This window comes from Hylobates moloch, unplaced genomic scaffold (assembly GCF_009828535.3).
Source record: "Hylobates moloch isolate HMO894 unplaced genomic scaffold, HMol_V3 SCAFFOLD_3, whole genome shotgun sequence".
NCBI lineage: Eukaryota > Metazoa > Chordata > Mammalia > Primates > Hylobatidae > Hylobates > Hylobates moloch.
The window spans coordinates 112,666,675-112,694,591 of NW_026652278.1; the positions used below are offsets into that span (position 1 = coordinate 112,666,675).

A 27,917-nucleotide genomic window follows, 5' to 3' on the forward strand; every position below is an offset into this window, starting at 1 on the left:
CTTTGCATATAAAAGAAGTGAGCCTGTCATTGAAAAAAATAAAGAAAAAAGGAAATGATAGGAATTCTTAGGAAATATAGGAATTACAGCAGTCAAGTAAAATTTAGAACGCTCTCAAGTGCTTGAAGGCTTCTGAATATTTAGGCTATTTAATGAGATCAGCTATGATATTAACATATTATCCCCTGAATAAGATAAAACATTCTTCCTCTAAGTAAAGTAAAACATAAAAGATCTGCATAACTTAGTGAGCCAATATTTCCCACGTTACCTGTAACATGATGATGTTACAGAATCATGCATGGGTAAAAGATCATTCGAAGTGCAACACAGTCCAGCTGATTTTACTGTCACAGAATAGGCAAAGCTCACTGAGATAATTTTAGGTTCCACACAACAATAAGCCTTTAAAAACACTAGCCCTTTTTGTTTTAGTGTAGTAATAATGTCCAAGGTAATATCATTCACTGTAATAACATCCAAAATTATTTGACAACTATTAAAATGCTTTCCCCTTCTAACTACATATCCATGAGGCCAGATTTTTTTTAAATTCTGCAATCAAAAGAACATATTGCAGCAGGATGAGTGAAGAAACAGATATGAGAATCTAGCTGTCTCCTCTTAAACCAGACACTTTCAGAAATGTAAAACAACTTCTCTTTTCACACTAAATGATTTCTAGTTTAACAAATGCAAGTACTTTCTATAAAAATATGTATGCTAACATGTAATGGGTAATATTGTTATTTTTAGTAAATTAACAAGTAAACATTTTTAAATTTTCTAATATGGTAAACAGCTTTAATTTCTAATATGGCAAATAGTTATAGATATAACCCACATAAACAAAAGCTTTCCAGAATCCTTGATTATTTTTAAGAATGGTACAGAGTGATGAGGCCACAACATGAGCATCACTGATCCAAAGAACACTGCTCCACAGAGGAGCTGTCCTCTCCTGACTGTCCCCACCCTGCCTTCAGTCATGGTCCTCGCCACTTCATTGTGTCCTCCCAAAATAATGTACAACTAAATACTTCTTGACAAATAGGTCGTGACCGTCACCTTGATCATGTGATAGCACACCCATAAACTGCTACACCTAGCACTGAAAAACAGCTGAATACAACCAGGTGACTTCATAAGGAAAAGTAACACAAGGAGAAGAAAACACTGAATTTACAGAATCAAAACATTAGGAGCTCTGCTGTCGTACTAGTGAAATACTGCATAAAACTATGTGATTACTGAACCAGGCTGTAGCCTGGGAGGGCAAATGGATGCTTATCATTTGAGGGACAGGACAAAGCAAATAAAAGGGAAGCGAAAGCATCATTTGTCCATGCAGGAAAACAAATTTGTGCCAGGGCTGTTATGGAGGCCCAGATGCCAGCCACCAACAACTTCCAACACAACCCCAGCCACACTGCTAGGCAGTGGTCACTGAGGGCATAGGCTTGACATCAAAATAACCCAAAGAAGAACTGTAAAATGAGAAAGTATAGTAAGTTTTATTTTAGACAGAAATATCTGGTTATAAGTAAATAACTAGATAGACAATTAGAATTATAGCTTCTGTGTGGACATACAAACACATACACCACTTTCTCCTTCTCTCTCTCTCTTTCTCTCTCTCTCTCTCTCTATATATATATATACACATATAGTGTAGTAATATATATATTACTATATATAAATATATATATTTATATGACATATGTGTGTGTATATATGTATATGTGTATATATATATATACACAAACACATACATATAATTTCTTTATCTATCTATCAATCAAATTGTATGTGTTGGTTCATTGTGCCTTACCACTGCTGTCGGAATTTAGATGACCAGTTCTCTTGACCAGAAGCCAAATTTAATAGGCCAGAATCTGTACAACAATTTGGCCCAGACTCATGTACACAGTAAATAACCAAATGATACATAAAGTGATTTGGAGTGTAGAATATACTTTAAATTATACATAATATAGAACATAAGACAACAAAAACCATGACATATATTTAATAATTTTATCAGAGAGAATTCTTGGAACTCTAAAAATCCTCTTATTATTGTAATTTTATGGACGATAATAATAATTAAAATTTTAGGAGCAATTACTAGTGTAAGTGCTTTATTCTTCTCCACTGCCTAGCCATACTATAAGTAAAATAAAATATAGGCATACAATATCCTCAAGGATGGACTTATTTTGAATAATCAAGGGTTCTACTGGATTGGGTTCATCTTTTCTGTGCTGGTAGCTATGTCTTAATGCATTCTGAACAATGTAAGTCCCCGCCTTTTAAAAACACACTATACCAAACATAACACAATTACATCATGTCTTGGGGCATTACCATAAACTGACTATTCTGATATGTACATATAATACATGTTTCCTATTCTTTACTTGCCCTCCTTTCATACACAAATTATATGTACATGCACACTAATACAGCATATCTGCTAGGCAAACTAAGTCTAAGTATGGCACAAAGATATCTTCTAAGAATTACTGATATCAGAGTGAAGGGCTGTTGATTTCTCTCCTGCCCTTACTCCATCCTACTCCATACAGCCACAAATACACATAAAACAGGGCTGCCCAGTGACATCAAAGATTACACTACTAGACTGCAGCGCTAGCCAGGAACTTCAAAACTCTCTCTGTTCCCTCTTCATTAGTTCCTTACTTATGTACCATCAGTACCCAGTGCCACCGGCCGTTGGCACAATTTTAAGTACACCTGCCCTCAACATGGTTCTCTGCTTCTCATTCCTATGTGCTGCCCTCTGCTTTTCATTTTGCGGCTCTCTGCTTCCGCAACACTTGATCCCAAAAGCCTCACTTTCTCTAGATGACTTCTAATTAAGAAAAATCTTCCTTTTCTTCTTTAGAGCACCCATTATTCCACAGCTATCTGTTCTTGGTTATGTGTTTCATTTAAAAGCATTTAAGTACCTATTCTAAGATAACAAATACCAAGCTGACCATATGTCTTTAAGTTATAGTCAGAAAATTAAAAATTATGCTCCAAGGGTGTCCCTTCCTCCACCTGTATCTAATATTCACTGTATTGATTCTTTGGCCTACTTTAACATTTCTCCATTGACAATACAGTTGTTATGCTAGACATTGAGCTAGGTACTGGGGATACAAAGGTAAAGAAAGTCATATACTATCGCCCTTGAAGAGAAAGCTTCAGCTGTATAATCCAGTCACATAGTTATCCATGTAATTAGAGTCTAGGTACTGAAAAAAGTTTTCAGACTAATGTAAAATCATCTGGTTATCAATATTAATAGTATTCTTTCAAGTCTTTTTCAAGGGCTTATCTACGTGATAGGTAGAATCCAGACAAGGTTCTTTCAAGTATATTTAGTTGTTCATTCACCCTTCACTAGGGCACAGCTTTCTTTCATTGGAGAAATTACACAGGAAGTGGTAAGAAAAGAAGGGGAACTTTAGGAAGCAATCCGTGGCATAACAGATATTACATTCACATCACCCCCCTGGTATCCAATAAAATCCTACAGCATTCAAGCAACATTCCAAGGTAAAAAGGCCACATTTGACATGGGTTACAGGAGGGATTATAAATCAAGTTGATGCCCTTAACTATCTATAAAAAGTGAAACTGTTATTCTCTAATTCCATCCACTAGAATCATATAGAAGTTAATCACAGTTATATCACAACCAAACATTAAAAACATTATTTCCACTTTAGATGTTTTACTTAGTTTATGAAAATAATACTCATTCCAAATTCTTCTAGATGAAAAAACTGGATTGTACAATGCTTTAAGAGAGAGAAAACAGCCAAGATTAATTCTTAATCTGGAAGATATTTGTATTATTACAATATTTCCTGTCTTAGAAGCATGTGATTTCTCTAAGTGGTTTTTTCACTAGTCTAATTACAATCTCCATACCTGTGTGGCTCCGGATATGAACTCTGAGTGTACCACTGCTGGCAAATTTCTGGCCACAATATGGACAGATTTTCTCCTTTTCTCCTGTATGTGTCTAAAAGGAAAGGGATAAAAAGGCTAAGGATAAATACAAAGAATTAGGTAAAGATGATTAAATGCCTCTGACAACAGTAAATCCTTATTTTCTAGGATTACATTTCATTAAAATGATTTAATTTCACAATGAGATTTTAAACAATTTATGATGGATATTCCCATTGGCTCAAAAAATGCCTTAGAATCATGCATTAGTGTTAATTTCAAAATCGTTCTGCAGTTTACTTTTTTAAGCCCTCATGGAGCCCCAACTAAAAATGATTAAATTATACAAACCAGTATATTCTAGCAAAACCACATAATCAAAATAGGGCTATAGCTACCCTTCCCAGCTGCCAAGAAACACTTCATTTGAAGCATTTTTCACATTCTTTGTGTGTATTTAACTCTTGAGGACAGAATTAAGCTTAATAAAGTCATCTATTACTTGTGTTATGATGTTTGACTAGACTGGTTTTACTGCAAAGCAAAAAGGAATATAAATCTGATTTGACCTTTAAAATCAGCAGGTGGTAACTGAGCAGTCAATTTGAAAGCATATTTCTGCCCTCAACATGCCTTTAATCTAGGCATAAACAATCACACGAGGAAAGGTGAATAATAGTTAAAAGCAAGTTTCGATAAATGCTGGAGAGTTCAAAGAGAAAAGAGTGACCCCTCCCCAAAAGAGGAGGGAGACAGAGCATTTTAAACTGGCCCTACAGTCTCATTAGGAGACCAGTTTTCCTCCCAACATAAAAACAGATAATTCCAATAAATGAAGGGTCAGAGCTATTTCTCAAGTCCCAGTGTTTCTCAAACTTAAGAGATCAGAGAAAAAGGGAGGGGAAAGCAATTCCTTCAGGTATGTACACGTCCTTTCTAAGACTACTTTTAGAACTTTATTTCAGTGTAACCTAAAAATTAATAAAAGTATTAATTTTATCATCTAGGTTATGGTCATCTAAGTTATAATCACAAAACAGAGCTTCCAGGGCCTGTGTTTGCCTTTGTTCTTAAGAACAAATTACTGACAAGTAGTATTTGAACTGACATAGTCTAATGAAAAAAGAATACAAAAAGGTTTTTTTAAATGACATTTCTCAGAAGAGAACACTGGCTATCATAGAGAAGAAGGGGTGGGGCAATTACCTCATCACCTGACAACATCAAAGAACCATCACCATAGCAAAACATTTTCATCTTCCATATTAAATTGTTAACATTAACGTAATTGACTTTGCAGCCTTATTATTTAATTTGCGAATTTGCATTTTGTATTGAAATGTGTATTTGGATATGTACTATTATATTTATAATTTTTAAAGAGCTATAAACTAAAGACCTTAGTCAGTATCAGTGTCTTTTGATTTTTTTTTTTCCTTGAAACAATTTATATTATACTCAAGTTTGAAAAACACAGTGGGATCAACTAACATGCTAGCCAACAACACTGTGTAAAACAAGCGTCTCCTGGATTTTGTATTTCGCAAGCACTTAACTTTCCATTTTTACTACAAGCTGATATACAAAATAGTTATTTATCTTTACATTTCAGTAAGAGCCTTTTCTCCCCTGGTCCACATTATGGTTCAATCTAAAGTAAAATATATAACATTTTAACTTATAACAGACCTCTCTTCTTTCCATTCCCTGACAGAAGAGGCAAAATATGCCAATTTGTCCTTCATTACTGTAAGGTTGTTTAGAAATTATATATACATATCTATTGTTATAGCACTGAATTATTCCAAACAGGTAATTACTAATTTATTTGTAATTTATTTATAAAATCACAGCATTTCTTTTGCTGCTATGTATTTCATTGTTCATTTATGTGACTGCCATTGGTTCCAAACTGAAGAAGTTCCAAACTAAAGGATATTAGGGTTATAGTAATGAAAAAAATTAAAATATTCCTTTCATTTAACTCAAAAATATATCTATTATTAGGTTCCAATTTTGGTTAGCTAGTTTCAAAAGACATTAAAGGTATAATACTAAACTGCCTTAAATATGAACAAGAAAGTATGGAAACAGCTCACTTTAAGAATACTGAATAAATTTATGAGATGAAAATGAGCAATACACTACAAATATACTGTGTGACTATTATTGCAAAGTAATCTCTCTTGAAAGCTCACTATACTTTTCCTTTATTTATTGAAAGTCAACAAAAAAATGTGTTAAATTCATGCAAAAAGTAATTCAAGCAAAGAAAGTTGAAAGACTAGTTTATTCAGAGAGCTAAAAAAAACAGATAATATCATTATTACTCAGCATTAAAAATACAGGAACTCATATACCCTAGATGTGATTATTATATACTGAATACCTGTATCAAAATATAATATCTCAGGCTGGGCACAGTGGCTTATGCCTATAATCCCAGAACTTTGAGAACCCAAGGCGGGCACATCACTTGAGGTCAAGAGTTCAAGGCCAGCCTGGCCAGCATGGTGAAACCCCATCTCTACTAAAAATACAAAAAATTAGCCAGGCGTGGTAGCAGGTACCTATAATCCTAGCTACTTGGGAGGTTGAGGCTCAAGAATTGCTTGAACCCAGGAGGCACAGGTTGCGGAGAGCCGAGATGGCACCACTGCACTCCAGCCTGGGTGACGGAGTGAGACTCTGACTCAAACAAACAAATAATATATATATATACAAAATATCTCCTGTATTTAACTGTATCTACTATGTACCCTTAAAAATTAAATATTAAAAAAATACAGGAAAAGAAAGTTACTCAATTCAGTCCTTTTGAAACAGTTGTATTACGGATAGATAAGATAGATAATAGATACTGAAGCAGGAGTTATTTCTTCACATTCATTCAGTATCACATACTAATGGCAGAAAATTACCATACTTCATGGTTACTTCTAAAGTTAACACTGCGTGAGTGCAGTGGCTCATGCCTGTAATTCCAGCACTTTCAGAGGAGGATAGCTTGAGCCCAGGAGTTCAAGACCATAATGGGCAACATAGCAAGACCCTGTCTCTACAAAAATTTAAAAAAATTAGCTGGGCATGGTGAGACATGACTAGTCTCAGCTACTTGGGAGGTTTCGACAGGAGGATCACTTGAGCCCAGGTGTTCAGTTCAAGGGTACAGTAAGCTATGATGACACCACTGCACTACAGCCTGGCAAAAGAGCGAGACTGTCTCCAAAATAAGGAAAAAAGTCAACATTAAAACCTTTAAGTGTATTTGTTACAATACAAATTTTACTATTTAAAATACATACTTTAAGATGCATTATTGAGCAAGTAAAAAATAAACTTGATTCCCTTGAGGTAATGACCCAAGTAGCATAAGACACACACACAAAAATCTCCAAATCACTATATGAACATTTTCTTTGAGTTAGGCAAATATTAATCAAGTCCCCATTCTGTACCAGAAACTTCCCTATGCTCTAGAGAGGCAGGATCAAAGACTATCCCAATAACAAAAGGGCTCAGTCTATTAACTTGCCCATAAACTTAGAAGTCACTTTGAAATATAAAATTATTAAAGTACTACTCATATTTCTTAGAAAGAAACAGCCTACATTAATCCAAAAATATATAAAAATTGATAAGCTCTTGCTCATTGAGTACTTTTTAGAAGCCACCTATCAGCAAAGCTATGGGTTATGAAGAGTCTACATCTAACTCAGGTTCTCATTCATGGAAAAAAATAGGTCTATCCTGAAAGATGAAGAAAGTGAACATTGTCTGAAGAGCTGATATAAATCATGCATTTGTCATTCTGAGTAAATATTTTGATAGATTAATATATAATTATCACATGTTAGTTGACATATATACCCATACTGCTTAAATATGTAATCTGTTCAAACTAACAGAAGACTTCCACTTACTTTCTTATGACTTCTAAGCACTGAAGGTGTAACAAAGGCCTTATTACATAGCTCACACCTATACTTCTTGTGTCTTTCATGAACCACCTGGACATGAACATTTAATGTATCCTTCCTCTTAAAGGTAGCATCGCAGTGATGGCACTTGAAAGTCCTCTCACCTTAGAAACAAAGAGAAACATTTAAGAAGCAATAGGAGGGTCCTATTAATTTCCTCCCACGTATGCTAGATTTAGTTGCTTTCTCCAAAATGTTGGCTTTGTAGCTCTAAGAATGTAACTTTTTATTTTTTACAACAAATTCCAGTTCCATTATTTGCTAATTCACTGTGTGACCAGGCAGAAGTCCTTTCATCTTACATCTTCAGTCTTCTCAACTGGAAAATGTGGGGACTGAATTAGCAAAATTCTCAAAGTTACCATGAACATTTTTTTAAAGTATATACTTCTAAAGCAGGGGCTGGGATTTGAGGTAAATAGACTCCAGTGACAGAAGGCCTCTGTCAAGCGAGGTGAGTTGCCTTTGGGCCCCTCCCAAAGTCCCCTCAAATCCCACTACTGTCCCTATAAACTTCTGTGAATAGATAATAGGCAGAACTAGATCGTGGGCAGAGAGCTGAGGAGGAAAGCCTCTGAGGGCAGAGGGTGTGCATCAGAGCTCAGATCCTCCCATTCTGGGAGAGGGAAAGGGTTACAATGCCCCTGCTTCCTCAGTACCGACTCAGGAACCTGGACTGGAGGCTCCCTGATTCAGCCCGTGGGCAGTTGTAAAAAGTCTCCAAGGCTTTGAGGGATGGGGGTCTTTCAGAGAGGAATTAAACTGGGATAGGAGGATGAAGACTAGCAGCCACCCTGGGTATTTCACTTTCTTCTCATTATCCAGCTTAGGGCTGAGGGGAAAACAACCTCAGAAACTATATATAGAAATCTTATGGTACTTTCTAACTTTCATATAATGCTATTTTTATAGTTCTTCTTAACACATAGGCCTAAGTTTTAGTGGCCATTTTAAATACAATTTCAGCAATGAATGTGTGCAATTAGAACACAATGTTTAATAACAATACAGTATAAAATGTATGTAGTATGTGACTATATAAATAAGACAGACTAGTATTTGAATATAATTTCCCTTTTTAGAAAACAATCATATTAGCATAGATTCCCATATCGTATTGATAACAAGGCAAAATTAAGAATAATTAAATTTCTGTATCTAAATAAGATATTATCTCAATTTTAGCCAAGCTCTTCTAAATTCCTTCCATCATAACTAGCACTAAATTTAGAAATGTGAAGACTATTATTTCTTCACATGAAAGGAAAGAAGAAAGGAAGGGAGGGAGGGACAAAAAGAAAGAGAAAAGGAAAAGAAAAATTACCTTCTCCTTGCCTTTCTAAATAGAATTACCCCTCTCTAACTTAAAGTCTCTTAGAGTCCTTTTGAAATTTAATGTCTGAAACACAGTCACATCCATACAATGCATGAACTATGTGGATTCTGAGAGCTTGGTTTTTTGTGTGTTTTTGTTGCAGAGTATTATTCTTATACACTACTTTATCTTTATTCTTTTCGTTTTATTTAAACATTCTGTTTGTATAAGATGTATAATCAGTGATAGAATAAGGAAATATCAATTGATATAAGACTGTAAACATTAATGTTAATATCAAATCTATTCAGGTACTGAAAGAGATTTTTTTAAAAAACCTCTAAGATTGCTCCTATCAAAGCATTTTCATTAAACTATCAAGTGAATAAAAATGTTGGTCCCTGTACAAAATCTCATCAAGCTATAGCAAGGAAGTCCTTACCTTTCTTCTTTCATACTTTAATTGCAGATTTCTTTGTGTTAAATTTATCAGATTTTTTCCCTATCTTAGTACCTACAAGCTAGCCAGCAACTTGTCTTTTGGTTTTCAGTATATTGGGAAATAGCAATAATTTCCAAAATTATTACAAGTTATTCTTCACATTTTGAGCCAGAAAGCTGATGGAAGTTTCTAACAATAGCTTTCATATTTTAAAGTTAAATAAATGGGTTTTAATTTTCATATTTCATAAGACGTAGTATTTTGTCCCCTCTATTTTAGCCATTTCTGGTTTTCCCATTCTTTTCACTAACTGATATCTAACTTTATTTCCCTTAAATAACTCATTTACTCACTCAGTTATCAAAGTTGATTTTCCTGGCCAAATGTCACGATGCATCTTCATAAAGCCTGTGATTAATGTGCTGATCAACATCATATTAAATACATACTCCACAGCACAGTCTACACATAGTCACTTTAACCCTATTTCTCAAGTGAATGAGAACCAAAAAACTGAAAGCAAAGGTGGTAGATTACTTCTGTTAAGAATTCCTTGCTGTTATTAGAAATAAAATTTCATCATTCCCAAGCAAAATTTCCCAAGCATCAAGTCAAATTTAGCCATATTTCAATAGTATGAATGAGGTTTACTTGTCCAAATGTCTATTCTAACATTCATTCATCTCATAACAGTTATTTTTCTAAATCAAATCGGTAATGAACTATGATAGAAATTCCTGCAATTGCACAACAAATTTTATTTTTGAACACATAGTTCTTTTTAATAAGAAAAATGGTATTTTGTGCTAATAACTTCTTTTTTTTTTTTTTTTGAGATGGAGTCTCGCTCTGTCGCCCAGGCTGGAGTGCAGTGGCACAATCTCGGCTCACTGCAAGCTCCGCCTCCCGGGTTCACGCCATTCTCCTGCCTCAGCTTCTCCGAGTAGCTGGGACTACAGGCGCCCGCCACCACGCCTGGCTAATTTTTTCTATTTTTTAGTAGAGACAGGGTTTCACCGTGGTCTCGATCTCCTGACCTCGTGATCCACCCGCCTCGGCCTCCCAAAGTGCTGGGATTACAAGCGTGAGCCACCGCACCTGGCCAGAGTGCTAATAACTTCTTTAGACCTGTGAGCCGAATGCAGAATGGCCTGAGAGCATAACACTGCCTTTTTTTTTTTACAGGAAGCAGATTGCATTTCATCAGAATCATTACCACTCAATACTTATTTTAAGAAATCTTAGTATATTCATTATTTTGCATTTTAAACACTTGATCAGAGGAAATTTCTCCAGGATACTGTCTCTGTATAACCAACTGTCAAAATTAATTATTTTTTCTTTCCTTAGGAATATTAAAAGTTTAAGCAGCAATAGGAACTTCATGTGTATAGAGGATTTTCTACTGATTAAGCTAATTAACTTAAAAGTAAGAAGTGTAAATATTACCCATGGTACACAATTTTTCCATTAATTTTAGATATAGTATTGTAGTAAGTTTCTGGCTACTTCAGCATCTAAACAGAGAATCCACTTTAAAACTCAGCTTGGCAATAACATGTTCTTCTCAATAAAGGAATATCCTTTAGTGATATAACTGGACATTCTGTGGTGTTGTAAAAAGAGCTCTGAGTGTAGGCATTAGACTTTCGTGGTGCGTATGTATGAAACTTAATCAGAAAGAAAAAGAATGTGACTGCAAAAAGAAGAAATCTGAGACAGTAGCAAGTAGGAAACGCACCTCATGGTGTGTATGTATAAAATTAATCCAAAAGAAAAAAATTGCCTCTGACAAAAGAATAAATCTCAGGCAGTGGTTAAGTAGGAAAAGCACCTATCAGGGACCTGTTTGCTACTCCTTGTGCTGTGAAATCTTGAGTATGTCATGGTGCTTTGGAGCCTCAATATTTTGTATCCTCCTCAAATTAAGGTGTCAGATTAGATGTGCACTCTGATCCTTTACAACTTGAAAAGTTTGTGAGCTCATAAAACGATGCCAGATATCTGCATATTTTAAAGAGTCTGACATGTTTTCTTAATCATTATATTTGAAAAGAAACAAAATCATGTGTCAAAACAAAACTCAAAGATGTCTTCCTGAATATGGAAACTGCTTTTATACACAAACTTTAAATAATGGGAAGAAATTATAGAAAATAAAATATCTCATAAAATAATATTACTGTGGAAAAATAAAGCAAATATAAAGCGAAAAAAGGTGAAAGGCAGAATTTTTGATCTTTCTTATGTTTAAAGTCAGATTATATAAATACTTATAGGCACACCTCTGGGATGTCTACATTCTCAAAGGTTATAACAACAAAGTATGAGATAATTCGTTATATTCTCAACTGACTGAATTGTGACTTACTGTTATGTATTAGCAGGTGTCTCTGCAAAGAAAATGGGGTCCGGAACAAAGCTTTGCATTCTTCACATTGGAACGGTCTCTCCTCAGAGTGGGTCTGCAGAGGAAAGACACTGAGTCAGGAGGATCTAGAATCAACCAGTCATTACAATGAACGAGTGGAGCTTGGATTCATGATGCGAAAGAGGAAAGAAGGGAAGGTGGGCAGTATCTGTTTCTTCTAGTGCCATTCTTCCACCATAAAATTGTAAAGACAAATGTGCTGCGTTTGCAAGAGGAAAAATAACTTTCGAATGCTCACAATAATTATTAACTTGATAAATAGTAAAAAAAAAATTATTCCTATTATCTCAAACTGCTAATCTGAATACACACTGAGATTTCTCAGGGCGTACTTTGTAGTGAAACTGTGTGTACTTTCTCTGGAAACTAAGCCTCCTCTATCGCTGGCCACGCTTTTACTCTGCTGGTACAATATTTGCAACACAGATAAAATAAATTATTAAAAGAGAAATCGTTTTCACCCTTTTCTCTCAACTTCACTGAATCAGTTCAAATAATTTTAGTCCTATGTGCTGCTTTTCCCCTAAATTACACTAGAGCACTTATTCATGTTATAATTAACCCTAATTAACATTCATTAAATATTTAATTTGTGTCAAGTGCTATTCTAAACACTTTACATAAATCATTTCACTTAATTACAACAGTAACTGGATTAATAAAACACTATTACTGACTCCAGTTTACAAATGATAAAACTAAGGCTCAAAAAGTTGCAGTAACTTGTGAAGGTCAAACAGCATAGATTCCCCAAACAATATTAAGCGCCCAGGTACATAAGAAACAAAACTATACTGACAAACAAGAAACAATGAAATGCCACCAACTAGATCTAAAATTCAAAAACAAAACCAAAACAAAACAGCAAACACTGCTCACTCCACCTCTTTTACATTACACATCAGTATAAACCCATTTGACAAAAATCAGTAAATAAAATCTTATTCTACTATAGATGGCATGATAATAATTCTCATAAATGCTAAAAAATCAAAAATTAAACTATTATCTCATATTACATAAAACAAATCATATAACTGATGGGTTTTTATAATACATGTGACAAAAACAAAAAAAGTAATTTAAAGAAAAGTCACTTTATTTATAGCCTATTAATTTATATATTTTCTTAGTTTAGCAGACGTAATATTAAACACACAAGCATAACCTATTAGCATAATGTTGGTGAGAAAGACATTTTCGTGTTTGGTTTTAGTTGTGAAAGATATAGAGAAAGCATGAAAGAACAGATATTTAAGATTAGTCAGGATAAATGACAGATAATCTAATGTGCTATTTAGCCAAAGAAATTAAAATGACAGCATGGAAATACATAGATCAATAAAACAGAAAAACAAGTAGGTCTCTTGCATTACATAAAATACATGAACATTTAGTACAGGAGAAATATGGCATTTAAAATTGGTGGGAAAAGAGTAGAAAGTTTAGTAAATGGCTTTGAGGCAAACGTATTCAGGAAAAAGTAATGTTGGATCTACTACTCACCTCTTACAATAAGATAAATTGCAAATCAATTCAGGTATTTTTCTTAAAATGAAGAATAACACTTTAAATGTACTAGAAGAAAATCTGAGTAAATTTTTAAATAACTTTTGAGTCTGGAAAGGCTTTCCAAGCAAGGTAAACCAGACATTGAAATGACAGAAATAAATAAACTTAAAGCTGCAAAGCAAAAATCTTTGATGACAAAATAAATATCTGCAACATAAAACAAAAGTGTCATGTTGCTAATATAAGAAGTTATGGCATCTTAATAAGAAAAGATGAAAATGGACAAAAGGACTCCCTTCCAAATAGCACTCCTAAAATTTCATTCATCACTTTATTTTATGCCAGGTCTACGCTATGCATTTCATGGCTCTACTAGCAAGTCCTATTTTACATGCTGAGCCTATAGCCATGAACGAAAAGACAACGTCCCTGCTATCATGAAGCTTTTACACTAGCAGAGGAGAAGGACAATAAACAAATGAAAAAGTATGTAGTATATTAGGAAGGGATAAATGTGATGGAGAAAAATAAAGCAAGAAAGAAGACAGCAAATATTTCAGAGAATGGGGTAGCAATTTTAAATAGGTGGTCAAGAAAATTCTAGCTGAGAAGGTGACCTATGAGATAAGATCTGATGGATATGAGGGAGCAAGGGTGGGTATTTGGGTGACCTAGGCAGGAAACATCACGGAAGCCAGCATGGTTGGAGCCATGTGAAAGGGGCAGAGAAGTGGGGAGATGCAGTCAGAAGAATGGGAGAAGTAGAGGAGGAGAAGCAAATCGTGTATGGCCTGGCTACCCAGTGCAGGAATTTTGTCTTTTATTCTAAAAGAGATGTAACTTTCTGCAGGATTTTGAGCAGATGAGGGACACAATTCACCTGACATTTAACAGGATGCCATGATGGTTGTGTTGACAACAAAATGTAGGGGAAAACAGAAAGCAGAGAAGCAACAGCAATGCAGCAGGAGAGAGATAATTAGAGCTTATCCAGGGTGGTAGCCACAGTTGTGAAGAGAAGTAGTAGAGTTCTAAATATCTTCTGAAAGTGAACAGGTTTTGAGAAAGTACCTGGATATGAAGCATGAGACACAAAAAGAAGGAGGCAAGCATGACTCCAAGATTTGTGATCTGAGCAATGCAATGATGGATTAGCCACTAACAGATATGCAGAAGAGCATAAAGAAATAAGTTTGAGTAAAACATCAGGGGTTCAATTTTGGACAAGTTCAAATAAATATTACGAGATGTCTAGCATTACAGGTACTTGAATATTTCAAGTCTGGATAATAAGGTATAAGATGGAGATGTCAGATTACATATGGTATCAATATTTAAAGCCATGAATATGATAAAAGAATGAAAAATTAAAAATAAAAATACTATCTGTGACTAATCAAACTGCCAAAGATGAAGATGATGGATACCATTCAGTGTTGACTAAAGAGTAAAAACAGGCAATCCCACATACTGTAATTGGGAATAAAAATTTTCTGCATAACAATGTGGTTCTATGTACCAAAATGACAAATGTGCACATCCCTTGACTAATCAATTCCCTTTACAGAAATACAACTGACAAATTTTTGCACAAACTACTTTTTTTAAATAAAAGGAAAATTCCTAAATGTCCATAAAAAGATATAAATCTGGTTAACTAAACTGTAGTAGATATTATAATTATATATTTGTTTTCTTAGATATGAAAAGTCATGCATATTGTTCTTTAGGTGACAAAAGCAGAATGCAAAACATAATATAAAGAATACCATTTAAGCCGCATACATACACGCACATAGAATGGAGTCTAGGAAGATATTCTACAAAACATTGAGGAGGGTTTTTATAGGAAAGACAGTGATATTTGACAGAATGTTTGCTTTCTTCTTTATACTTTTCTTTGCTGCTTGGATTTTCTACAAAACAGTAAGTAGAAAGCATTATCATAAAAAGGTAGAAACTATTTTGTTTTTAGAGCATCCAGGTTGGAACACAGGGTTGCTCCCATCTTCTAAAAATACTATATTCCTCCCTAATTCATTTTTTCTCTTTCCAAATTTGGGACATAACATGACTTAAGTGAACATGACTTAAGTTGCTTAATTATGAAAGAACCTGGGATAGCATAATGCCTTTTAACTATGTTTAACCAAAGCCACAACATCTAGATATTGGCCTAAAGCCAATGGCATATTTTAAGTAGTAAGATGTCTGTACATAGCCAGGTGAATAAATACTTTTGTCAAGAAGGATGCCAATGCCACCATCTGGGTTGGGATGGCAGAGAACCCATGCATTCAATCAACTGGAAGACATTGAGAAGCCACCGAATTTAAGCAAGGCACAGTAAGATGCTTGCCTGTTGCAAATAGAGAACTTCTGTTTCCAAGATATATTTTACAAGTATCAGATGAAATTAAGCTTTTTTAAAGGTGCTTCTCCTTCAATTTTTCACCTCTAAAGAATGCCAAGCTTTTCACTGATTTATTGATCAAATGATACTTAATAACCCTACGATGTTCTGTAGAACATCCCATTTGTATGCCAAGTCACTGATGACACCAACATCTGCCAATGTAACAAATGAATTAGTCCATGAACAAGTACTATGAAATATATCTTTTTATATACCAACACTTTTGCAGATATAAAAAATACATAAAATCTGTTGCACTCTTTATAACACCTACTAGAATGTCTCAAAAATGCTTCAGAAGGTTTCTGGCATAATGTACATTATTTATTAATACATTTCTAGCCACACAGATCAAATATTAATTCCATGAGAATAAAATGAAAGTGAGGACCATTTACAATTAAAGAACCATTTATAATTAAAAATTATATACTGACTATCAACAATATATATTACTCCATGGTAAAAGTGTTTCTTGGTAATGGTATTTCTTCTTTGGGATATGTGCAAACCAATAAAACTACATTAAAATTAGAAGAAACGACTAAAGATAAAATAAATTTGGAGAAAATATTCTAGAGGTATGTTTGCTAGAATGATTATTTTTATAGAGTTTTATTATTGAAGACTCAGGTTTCATGTCATAGCACATTACCATCCCAGTGGGCCACACAATAAAGCTAAAGCTACATAAAATACATGTCATCTGGATGTTTACAAGGTCTGTGGATTAAATTTTTACTGTCAAATTTATAACTGGCTTCTTGAAAAGTACTCCTCCTCACAAAAATAAATTGAAACTGGAGAGATATTGAAGAAGTCAGTTACTTTAAGCTCAGTAGAGAAATGAGTAGCTCACTCCACATAGAGAAGTTAAAAGCATGAAATTTAGGTGATGTCCCTACATAACTATAGTCTTGCAGAGCCAAGTCCAACCTTCCCACTGCTTCAAAGCCACAAATCCATCAGTACAAAGCCACAATGCCAGGGAGCCAACTACTGAGTCCCCACAATCCTGATTAGGGCAAAGGGAAGTTGCTAAAAGAAGAAATAACCACAGATTTTCAGATGAAGCTATGGAAGGTAGTAACATAGATTCCAAGTCAGGAAACTTTCCCCTCAACGACACCGGTAAGAGCCATAACTCATGTCTCTAATTAAGGATGCTTCTCACAAACACGGCTTTGAACAAACACATGACCTCCTAGGCTGGCTGACTTGACCATTAACTGAAAAGTTAAGCCTTTTTACAACAGCTACCACTTATTACAGCTAACTTAGAGCGTGCCGAACAAGTGTATTCTCTCCTCTACAATGCAGCTCCTGAAATAGATGGAAATGACAACTGTGTGGCTTCACAGAACTATCCAGATAACATACACCTGTAGCTTCACTCATAAAGATACAGTTTTCACACTCATCACAGTTATTGTACAGGAGAATTTTCTGCATAAAAATAGGCAGCCTAATATAAATAACTCATATGTAACAACTCTCAGTAACTATACTAGCTCCTCTAATAGGTAACTTGTTTTCTAGGCAGGATGGCTAAAGAAATTGGTAATTCTTTTAAATTGAGATTTATGTACCATCTATAAAGAAATACGTAAAGATTCCTAAAGTTCAAAGAGACAAACAACAAGGGAGCAATTTTAGTCCTATGAAAAAAATCACGTTCTATAAATATTAAAGACAGTTCCTGAATAGGACATAGTTTTCTACATAACATAAATCTGTAGCATTTTTACGGATACTAAAATGGTAATAGGATTCCAAATATTTGGTGAATATTGGGTCAGGCAAGATAAATAAAAAAACAGGTGGATGGATAGTTAGATTTAGCCAAGCGTGGTGGTGTGCACTACTCGGGAGGCTGAGGTGGAAGACTGCTTGAGCCTGGGAGGTGGAGGCTGCAGTGAGTGGAGATCGTACCACTGCACTCCAGCCTGGGTGATGGAGCAAGACCATGTCAAAAAAACAAAACAAAACAAACAAAAAAAAATGAAAAACACACACATACAATTTTACTCATCATTGATAAACTGTAATGAGAATCACTTTTTAATTCTCAGACTGAAAATAGAAGACTAACAAAATGAAATGCTGGTGAAGAGTAAAAGGGCATTTTATATACTGTTAAGAGAAAGTAGAGCTTTTCAGAAGGCAATGGGTAGGAGCATCTAAACATAAAGTAGACTTCCTATTTGACCCAGAAAATCCACACCTGAGATCTATGCACAAAAATACTCTTAGCATAGTTATAAAGTTTTATATAAAAGGATGTTCATTGCACTACTGTTCAAAATAGCAGTGGTTACAAAAAAAAATGGGTAGATTTATATGAACTAATATAAACCTCCCTGCAAATCATATGTTAAGGCAAAGAAGTAGGTTCCTGAATGATACATATGTGTCATAGTACCAGTTACTTTTAAATGTACTTATCTCCCAGATGGGCAGCTGGAACTCTGTTCTTCTCCAAACTCACCTAAAAGAACTTCCTCTTACACAAAAACATTAGTGTGAAATGCAAATGTTACTAAAGATTTTACAAGAGATATGAAGGAGGTGCCTTCTATGGTAGAATACTTCCCTTGAAAACTTCCTGTCTGATCTAATACTTCGAAATCTCTTCTGAGCCTCAGGACACTGAGTGACATCTCATTCTCTCTTTTCCATTCCAATGCCCACCTTTTCCAATTCTTACCCTCAACCCCTGGCTCTGCCACCCAACCACCACCAACTCTCACTGCTATGGACTCAATGTTTGTGTCCCACCAAAATTCATATGTTGTGTCTTAACCCCCAGTGTGATGGTATTAGGAGGTGGGACCTCTAGGAAGTAATTAGGTTCTAAGGGTGGACGCTTTGTGAACTGTATTAGTGCCCTTATCAGAAGAGATAGGAGAGCTTGCACTCCCTTTTTCTCCCTCATGTGAGGACACAAGAAGACGGTCATCTGCAAACCAGGAAGTGGGCCCTCACTAGATACTAGATTTGCCAGCACCTTGATCTTACATTATCCAGCCTCCAGAACTGTGAGAAATAAATGTTTGTTGTTTCAACCACCCAGCCCAAGGTATTTTGTTATAGCAGCCTAAACTGAAGACACTCAGCATCTCATCTCTAATCTTCTATGTGCAAACCCATTACAAACTGTGACCAAAAGTATGTCAAAGGCATTATAATAAAGATAAAAATTGTGTTTTCCTCAGTCTACAAAATATCCTCCAGTTAGGATCATTGGCCTTCATATATATTGGTATATGTGGTAATAATTAACAAAAAATTGTACAAATAATGTGTACACTTTTTACTATATTGAGGAAATTCACTCCACTGGTGCAGGGACTGAAACCATGACAGGCAGGAGAAGGTAGCTGTTGGGAAGGTTCGCAACTCGAGTTCCAAAACTGACTACCAGACATGCATGTATGATTTTAAAGTTATTTTCATAAGATATCTACTAAAAAGGCAAGAAATATTGGAACCCCTGTTTACTGTTGGTTGAAATGTAAATTAGCATATCCATTATAGAAAACAGTATGGAAGTTTCTGAAAAAGTTAAAAATAGGACTACCATATGATCCAGCAGTCCCACTTCTGGGTACATCTTCAAAGAAAGTGAAATCAGTTTGTCAAAGAGACACCTACACTCTCATGTTCATTGCGTAAAAGCCAGGATATAAAAACAACCTAAGAGTCCATTGACAGATGAATGGATAAAGAAAATGTGGTATATAGACACAATGTAATACTATTCAGCCTTAAAAAAGAAAGAAATCCTGTCATTTTTGGCAACATTAATGAACATAGAGGACATTATGATAAGTGAAATAAGCCAGGCACAGAAAGACAAACACTGCATGATCTCACTTACATGTGGAATCTAAAAAGGCTGAACACACAGAAGCAGAGAGTAGAATGGTGGTTGCCAGGAACTAGGAGTAGAGGTAAGGGGCAGGGGAAGGGAGGAATGGGAAGATGTTGGTCAAGGGATACAAAGTTTCAGTTACACAGGATAAGTAAGTTGTAGAGATGTATACTACAGCAGGGGATTCCCAACCCTGCTACAGCAGGATTACCCAACCCCACAATATCGGCACATAGCCTGTTAGGAACCAGGCCACACAGCAGGAGGTGAGTAGCGGGCAAGTGAGTGAAGCTTCATCTGTATTTACAGCCACTCCCCATCACTCACATTACCACCTGAGCCCCACCTCCTGCGAGATCAGTGGCGGCATTAGATTCTCACAAGAGCGTGAATCCTATTGTGAAATGTGCACACAAGGGATCTAGGTTGCATGCTCCTTATGAGAATCTAATGCCTGATGATCTGTCACTGTCTCTCATCATCCCTAGATGGGACCATCTAGTTGCAGGAAAACAAGCTGAGGGCTCCCACTGATTCTACATTATGGTGAGTTGTATAATTATTTCATTACATTTTACAATGTAATAATAATAGAAATAAAGTGCATAATAAATATAATGCACTTGAATCATCCTGAAACCATCCCCCACCCAACACTGGTCCTGGCATCAAGAAAGTTGGGGACCACTGTAGTATAGCATTGTGGCTACATTTAGTAATAATGTATTGTATACTTGAAGATTGCTAAGAAAGTAGATCTTCTTCATTGTATTTATTTATTTTAATTGACAAATAAAAATTGTATCTATATGGTGTATGACATAATGTTTAGTGAAATGGCTAAATCAAGCTAATTAACATATCCATTATTTCACATGCTTATCCTTTTTCTGTAGTGAGAGCACTTAAAATTAACAGAGTAGATTTTGGATATTTTAACTACAAAAAAGATAACATGTGTGAGTAATGAATACATTAATTAGGTGGTAATCATTTCACAATGTGTGTGTATATATATATAAACATTACATTGTACACCACAAACATATACAAATTTCACTTGTCGTTATGCTTCAATAAACAAAAAAATATAAGTAAAAAATATTGTTTTAAATTGTACCTTGCTATCTCATCATCCACTTAAGAAAAAGAACAATTAAAATAAGGCAAGCAATTTGCCATTAGCTAAATAAACTTTAGATAATGACCTGTATCTGTGGTTCCTTCTGTCAGATTCAAATCCTGCATGTCCCTCATAATGTGCGCAGCTCATTGTGAATGTGCTTCTAGCATACAAAGATAGGTGATTTTGTACAATATAGCAACACCTTAAATGAATGGGTACTACCTCTCCTGCAGCATCACTGAAGAGTAACCTGATGCAAGAGCTAAAGGAAAGAGTGGCTGTGCTCTAACTGTTGAGTGAACATCACTCAGTGTTCAAGATGACATCTTTCCAGGAAATTTTCCAGAACTTTTTTTTTTACTATGTTAAATTTACACCGTATGTTTGGTTTTAGATTCTAATCCATGATATTTTTAGAGAGAAACGTGTTACTTTCTTTAAGGTCTAATAAAATTTATACCAGGCAAAGAGTGAACTGTATTGCCTTTTAAATTGCTTGACTATGACCAAATAAATAATTCTGACTCCAAAATCTAACACACACACACACACACACACACAGACACACACACACACAAACACACACACAAGCACACACACAAGCACACACAAACACATGTATTATTTTATTGAATGACCCTTTATATTTTCTATTCTTTTTTTTTTTTTAAGACGGAGTTTCGCTCTGTCGTTTAGGCTGGAGTGCAGTAGCACAATCTTGGCTCACTGCAACCTCCACCTCCCGGATTCAAGTGATTCTCCTGCCTCAGCCTCCTGAGTAGCTGGGACTACAGGCATGCATCACGACACCCGGCTAATTTTTTTGTATTTTTAGTAGAGATGGCATTTTGCCATGTTGGCCAGGCTGGTCTCGAACTCCGGACCTCAGCGGATCCACCCACTTCGTCCTCCCGAAGTGCTGGGATTAAAGGCATGAGCCACCACACCCAGCCTTTTATTCTATTTTTTAATAGCCAGTCATCACTCAGTAAATTGATTTCAAGACCTACACAGCAGTCATGGCCCAGAATTTGAAAAAGACTTGATGAGACATTAAGGCCCAGTGGAATTATTCCAGGAGAAGTTGTGACTAGATTTCCTCATAAGCCTCTAAAGTTTCATCCCTGGAAGGCTAAGTAAAGGGTCAGGAAAAAGATCCTTTTTTTGAATAGACACACACCTGTCCCCTAGGAGCTTGTTTGTGACTTCATGAGGGCAAAACCCCTCCATACTCACTTCCGTCATCAAGTAAGTAGTGCCAGCTCTAGGATCCAAGATGGTTCAGTACATCTAAACATGTATCCTACAGCAGGAGGAGGGAAGCACTGTACAACTTACCCCAATTTTGCTTTGCATTATATATGACAGGGAACACAATGGAGGGTGAAGAATAATCGAACGGTTTCTGTCTCCTCTGGCTCTGAAACGCTGGTTCAATTTTGATTTAAAGAATCAAAGTATATGTGAATTGAGATAAATGAGATTTTTAGCTAGATCCTAAAATACAACTGTAATTCAGATCAAATGATTGTCAGAAAAAATGAAGAAGAAAAGGTAACCTATTGAACCCACATAACTGGAAAGATGATGAAATAAATGAGTAACTAAATTTTCAAAATAAAAACCACCCATTCAAAATTTCTCTATATGCTGGCCAGGCACTGTGGCTCTCGCCTGTAATCCCAGCACTTCGGGAGGCCGAAGCAGGCAGATTGCTTGAGGTCAGGAGTTCTAGACCAGCCTGGCCAATAGGGTGAAACTCTGTCTCTATTAAAAATACAAAAATTAGCCAGGCATGGTGGCACACGCCTGTAGTCCCAGCTACTTGGAAGGCTGAGACACAAGAATCACTTGAACCTGGGAGGCAGAGATTGCAGTGAGCCAAGATTGCACCACTGCACTCCAGCCTGAGTGACAGAGTGAGACTCTATTTCAAAAAATAAAAATAAATAAAATTTCTGTATAAGCTATCATACTCACAATGAAAAATAATATTCCATTTTTCAAGCAAGTCTAAATGTTAAGAAAGAACCAACCCAAAATAACTCAAATAAGTATAATAAAAATGTATATATTATATTCTCAAAAAACAAAAGATTAATTAATTTAAAGTAATAACCCTTGAGCATACTAAAAGATAAAGATCACACTGACTTTTAACGTTTTTTTCTGATTTCTGTGGAATATCCTTATTTTTATGTTTCCCAAATAGCCACTAATGATTATGATGGAAGAAAAGGTTTATCTTCTGTTTTTACATGATTCTTGGAGAATATTTCAGGTATTTTCATGTAACAATGCCAAATATATGCTAGGATCATAACACAGTAAGGAATACATTTGTCTAGTGCAGAAGGATTGAATGTGCTTTCCAGTTTGGAAATTACAGGCATCATTGTTTCTATGCTTCCCAATACATCATTATTACTTTTATATGATTTATGGTTTAAAGTATGAGAGATGGTGCAAAGATCCTGTGCCAAATTCCCATATGGCATATAACATGAGCCAAACTGTGAAAAACTCATAAATGCGGATAGATCAGTTTCATCAAAGAAAGGAATAAGAGGGTTCCAGAGACTAAACAAGAACTAGCCAGATAATTTTTTACAGTCATGTAATTCCAAAGCAGCAGTAATGAATGCAGTCCTGCCCCGAATGTACAATGCTTGAGGTAAACATAAAGATGGTAAGGAAGAAATTAGGCAAAGACAATTTAAGACACTATAATCAACACTGTTTATTCTTTGGTAAATCTGCCTTTTTCTTTCTATTTTTGGGCTAAAGTTGAAATTGGTATCATAATTTTTAAATGATTTCAAAAGAGATAAAATGAAGTCTTTGGAAGTATCCCATAAATACTATAATAATTATAATCCCCATAGACTATAATAACTGAAAAATAACAAATTATTTTTAAAAGATCATATACATGTTATTTAACAGCATGCTATAATACATCAACTAAAATCAATAAGCAAGTATTTTGTATTTCACAAAAATGTTTTTACATACATTTCTAAGATGTTGAATATCTTTGGACAAATTTCCTGAATTCAATTCAAGCATGATGTATTATCTACATGATACATTCTGAAACAAGAACTTGAGCAAAGGTAAAGTATAAGAAATGTAAACCAAAATCAACAGAAGAAACTAGGACATTATATTAATAACTTGAAGAGAAAGAGGAAGGTAGAGAGGTCACACAGAAGGAAGGCAAATATTTAGTTGTTTTAGATATGGTTAATGCAGATAAAAGGATAAAAAGCTGGAGAAGTAGGCTGAGGTCATGACGTAGAGAACTCTGAATGACAGGTGAAGGTGTACATACTATTACATATGTAGGCACTGGCAATCTACTTTTAATATTAGAGTATGAGAGTGATATACCAGAGTGATGTTTTGGGATGATTTGCCTCGTAGGATGGATTGCAGCAGGAAGTGATAAGCCTAATTACATGAGTATTAAAGGAATCCAGAGGAGAAATAATCAGGATGTTGGAATGGCAAAGGAAGGGATGACTGTGAAAGTGATGAGATAACGTAAAGGGTAGAGTCTTTATATTTGGCTTCTAATTTTATAAAGGGACCAATACTGAATAAAGAAACTAAGATAATTACACGCTTTTGTCATTAAGAGAAAGAGGAAACTCCAAAAGAGAAGCTATCTTTGGCAAAGAGAATGAAAAAACCATTCTGGGGCATGCTGAATTCATTATGTCGAAAAGATGCCCAGTTATAAATGTGAGTCTGAAACTTGGGATTAAAGAAAATAAATCATTTGGAATTCATCAGTATGGTGTTGATAGCAGAAGTCATGGATGTAGTTGACATTTCTTAAGGAGAGAGAACACAGAAGAGGTTCACAGGCAAAGGATCCAGAATAACCTCCTGAGGGGAAAGGAAGTCAAAAATGTTCAGAGAAATTGGCAGAAGACCTAGCAGAGCAAACTACAAGGATCCCAAGGACGAAGAGAATTTCAAAAAGCTAATGTAAATAAAAACATCAAAGTTTATGGAAAGAAGGAAGAGAATAAAGACTTCGCAATTAGTAAACCCCATAAAATTAATCTAATAGCGGTGTTAAGAAAAACTAGGCAGTCTGCTTATAAGGACAGTTTCAAAAGAGAATGGAAGACAGGAAGGAGGCTGTGAGGGGTTGTGGCCCAGGTGAGTGATCTTCTCTAGTTGTTGCATTATGTACAGTAGGCCCCAGATGTACAAAAGCTTCATCAAAATATAAAAATTGAAAATCACAGCAGCAAATTCATAAAAAATAATAATAATATTAATAAGCTTTTACCTTCTTATGATTCTTGTAAACATTTCTGTGAGCAAATCCCTTTCCACAAAGTTTGCATTTGTAAGGTTTGTCTTCGCTGTGTATTACTTTGTGAGCACCCACTTGATCAAGCCTCTTGAAAGACTTATTACAAATCTCGCAATTATAGGGTCGTTTTTCTATTAAAAAAAATGAGTGGAGACAATCTCATATCTATATAAAGGTAAAGGATAAAAGAGAAAACACCCTTACCTTATATTACTTCTTATGGTAAGAAAACTAAAGGATGGTCAAACAACTAAAAAACATCTACCATCCACATAATAGACACATGAATGTGTCTACTCCTAAATGAAATATGAGCTTGTTCTCTTACTGACATATTTTGAATTTTTAAAGTAGCTTAGATATAAAGAAAATGTTTAAATTCAAGGAAGGAATCCTATTTCCAGATGAAAACCATGCTGATATGTGACAGTTTAAATCAGGGTCAGGGCCCCAAATGCAGAAAGTGACCTGACAGGGATGGAGGTAAAGAACAGAGCTGCCTCCCCCCAGGGCCACAAAGGCCTCATGGAGGCAGAGCTTCCAATGCTCAGCAGGAACCATATATTTACATTGGTATGTAAAATCCATATTTATGCAATATCCATATAACATTGACACCTAAATAAAAAATATATAATATGTATCAAATAAAGCATACCTAAAAGATAACAGGTTTTGATCTGATTTTAATTCACTAAAATATTCATATGTATCAACCACGTGCATATTCAAAAACATTCCAACTTCAATCGCCTCAAATTACAGATATCTTAAACTTTAGAGACTCCATAAAGTAAAAATTATTTTCAGAGTTGATTTTTTTAATCTGCATTAGTAAAACAGACCTATTCCTAAGACTTGCTTAAATGAAACTACCGCTTTAAAAACTTACATACTCAAAATGTATTTATAGATTTCTTACTAACATTTATTAGTAACTTAACTAGAATGTAAAAGTATCTAGAAATGCAAGAATTACAATTTTTGAATATCTACTAAATGTCAGACACTATGCTAGCACAGTACCTAAATGATCTCATTTAATCTTCGCAGCTAATTTGAAAGGTAGGCACCAGTATCCCATTTCACAAATGAAGAATAAAGAAACTGAGGCTCAAGGAGGAGTAAGTGACAAATTACATGGTGATTCTGAAGATCTTCAATATCATTTACTCTAAGCACCTTTGCTCTATAAATAAACTGAGGTCTAGAGAACTAAATAACTTGTTCAGAATCACATGACTAGTAAATGTCCAAAGTAGAATTCATAGCTAAGGCCCCTGATTACTACTCTTAGAGTTTATAAAAAGTGACAATGTAATTATTTTGTAATGATATCACTATAAACAAAAAAGTATATAGTTTACCTGAGTGGGTGATCATATGACGTTTTAGCTGATTAGCTGAAATAAATTTCTTCATACATTCTTGACAATCAAATATCTCATGAATCTGCAAAAGATTAAATAGACAGTTAAATCAACTGTCAAAGCCTAGTAAATTACACAGCTCTCAAGCAAAAGTGTAAATATGTGAACAGCTGCCACTGCAATACCCAAACTATATATTACAATTCAGCCCTAATTTGTTCACACTAACCTAAATACACTGAAAATTCAGTGGACATAAGTTATGTAGTAAAAAATATCATTTGAGACATAATATTCATAGTCCTTAAAAATGTAATACAGCTGTCCTATTTAGTACATATTAAATTTATACTCTGTAAAAAATTATACCTAATACATAATAACTCTTCTGTTATGCACAAATTTAGACTTGGAAATATGTAGCATGCAGTTAATAATATTCCCTTTACAGTAGCCAACAATATTTGAAACTTAAATATACATAGTAGAGAGTGCAACATTAATTACAGTAAAAGATCAGAAGTTACAGGATTCTGAAAAGCATTTAGTTCACAATAGAAGTTTCACATGAGCCAGATGCAGTGGCTCACATTTGTAATCCCAGCACTTTGGGAGGCCAAGGCAAGAGGATTGCTTCAGCCCAGGAGTTCGAGACCAGCCTGGACAACAAAGTGAGACCTCGTCCCTACAAAAAATTTAAAAAAATAGTCAGGTGTGGTGACATCCATCTGTGGTCTCAGCTACACAGGAGGCTGAAGCAGGATGATTGTTTGAACCTGGGAAGTCCAGGCTTCAGTGAGCTGTGTTCATACTATTGCATTTCAGCATGGGTGACAGAGTGAGACTCTATCAAAAAAAAAAAAAGTTGGAGGACCACAATTTTTAAAATGAGGAAATCTAGTCAAAGGATCCAAAGTAGCAGATATGCAGGATGAATAACTCTAAAGATCTAATGTATAACACGAAGATTACAATTGATAATAGCGTATTACATTCTGGATTTTTGCTAAGTGAGTAGATGATAGTTGCTCTTGCCACAGGAGGAAAAATGGGTAACTATGTGAGATAATGGATGCATTAATTTATTTCACTAAAATAATCATTTTAACTATATGTGTATCTCATGACATTATGTTGTATAACTTAAGTATA

General features: G+C 35.0%; 1 protein-coding gene across 1 annotated transcript in view; it reads right to left on the minus strand.

The window, feature by feature from the left end:
* The window catches only part of PRDM5 (PR/SET domain 5), a 225,722-nt gene that overhangs the window by 72,753 nt on the left and 125,052 nt on the right, over positions 1-27,917 (minus strand). The window contains exons 9-13 of the mRNA XM_058437033.1: positions 26,763-26,847; positions 25,369-25,526; positions 12,075-12,168; positions 7,890-8,050; positions 3,946-4,039 (exon numbers count right to left, since the gene is read on the minus strand). Coding sequence (XP_058293016.1) covers positions 3,946-4,039; positions 7,890-8,050; positions 12,075-12,168; positions 25,369-25,526; positions 26,763-26,847 — 592 coding nt within the window. The remainder of the gene's footprint in view (positions 1-3,945; positions 4,040-7,889; positions 8,051-12,074; positions 12,169-25,368; positions 25,527-26,762; positions 26,848-27,917) is intronic.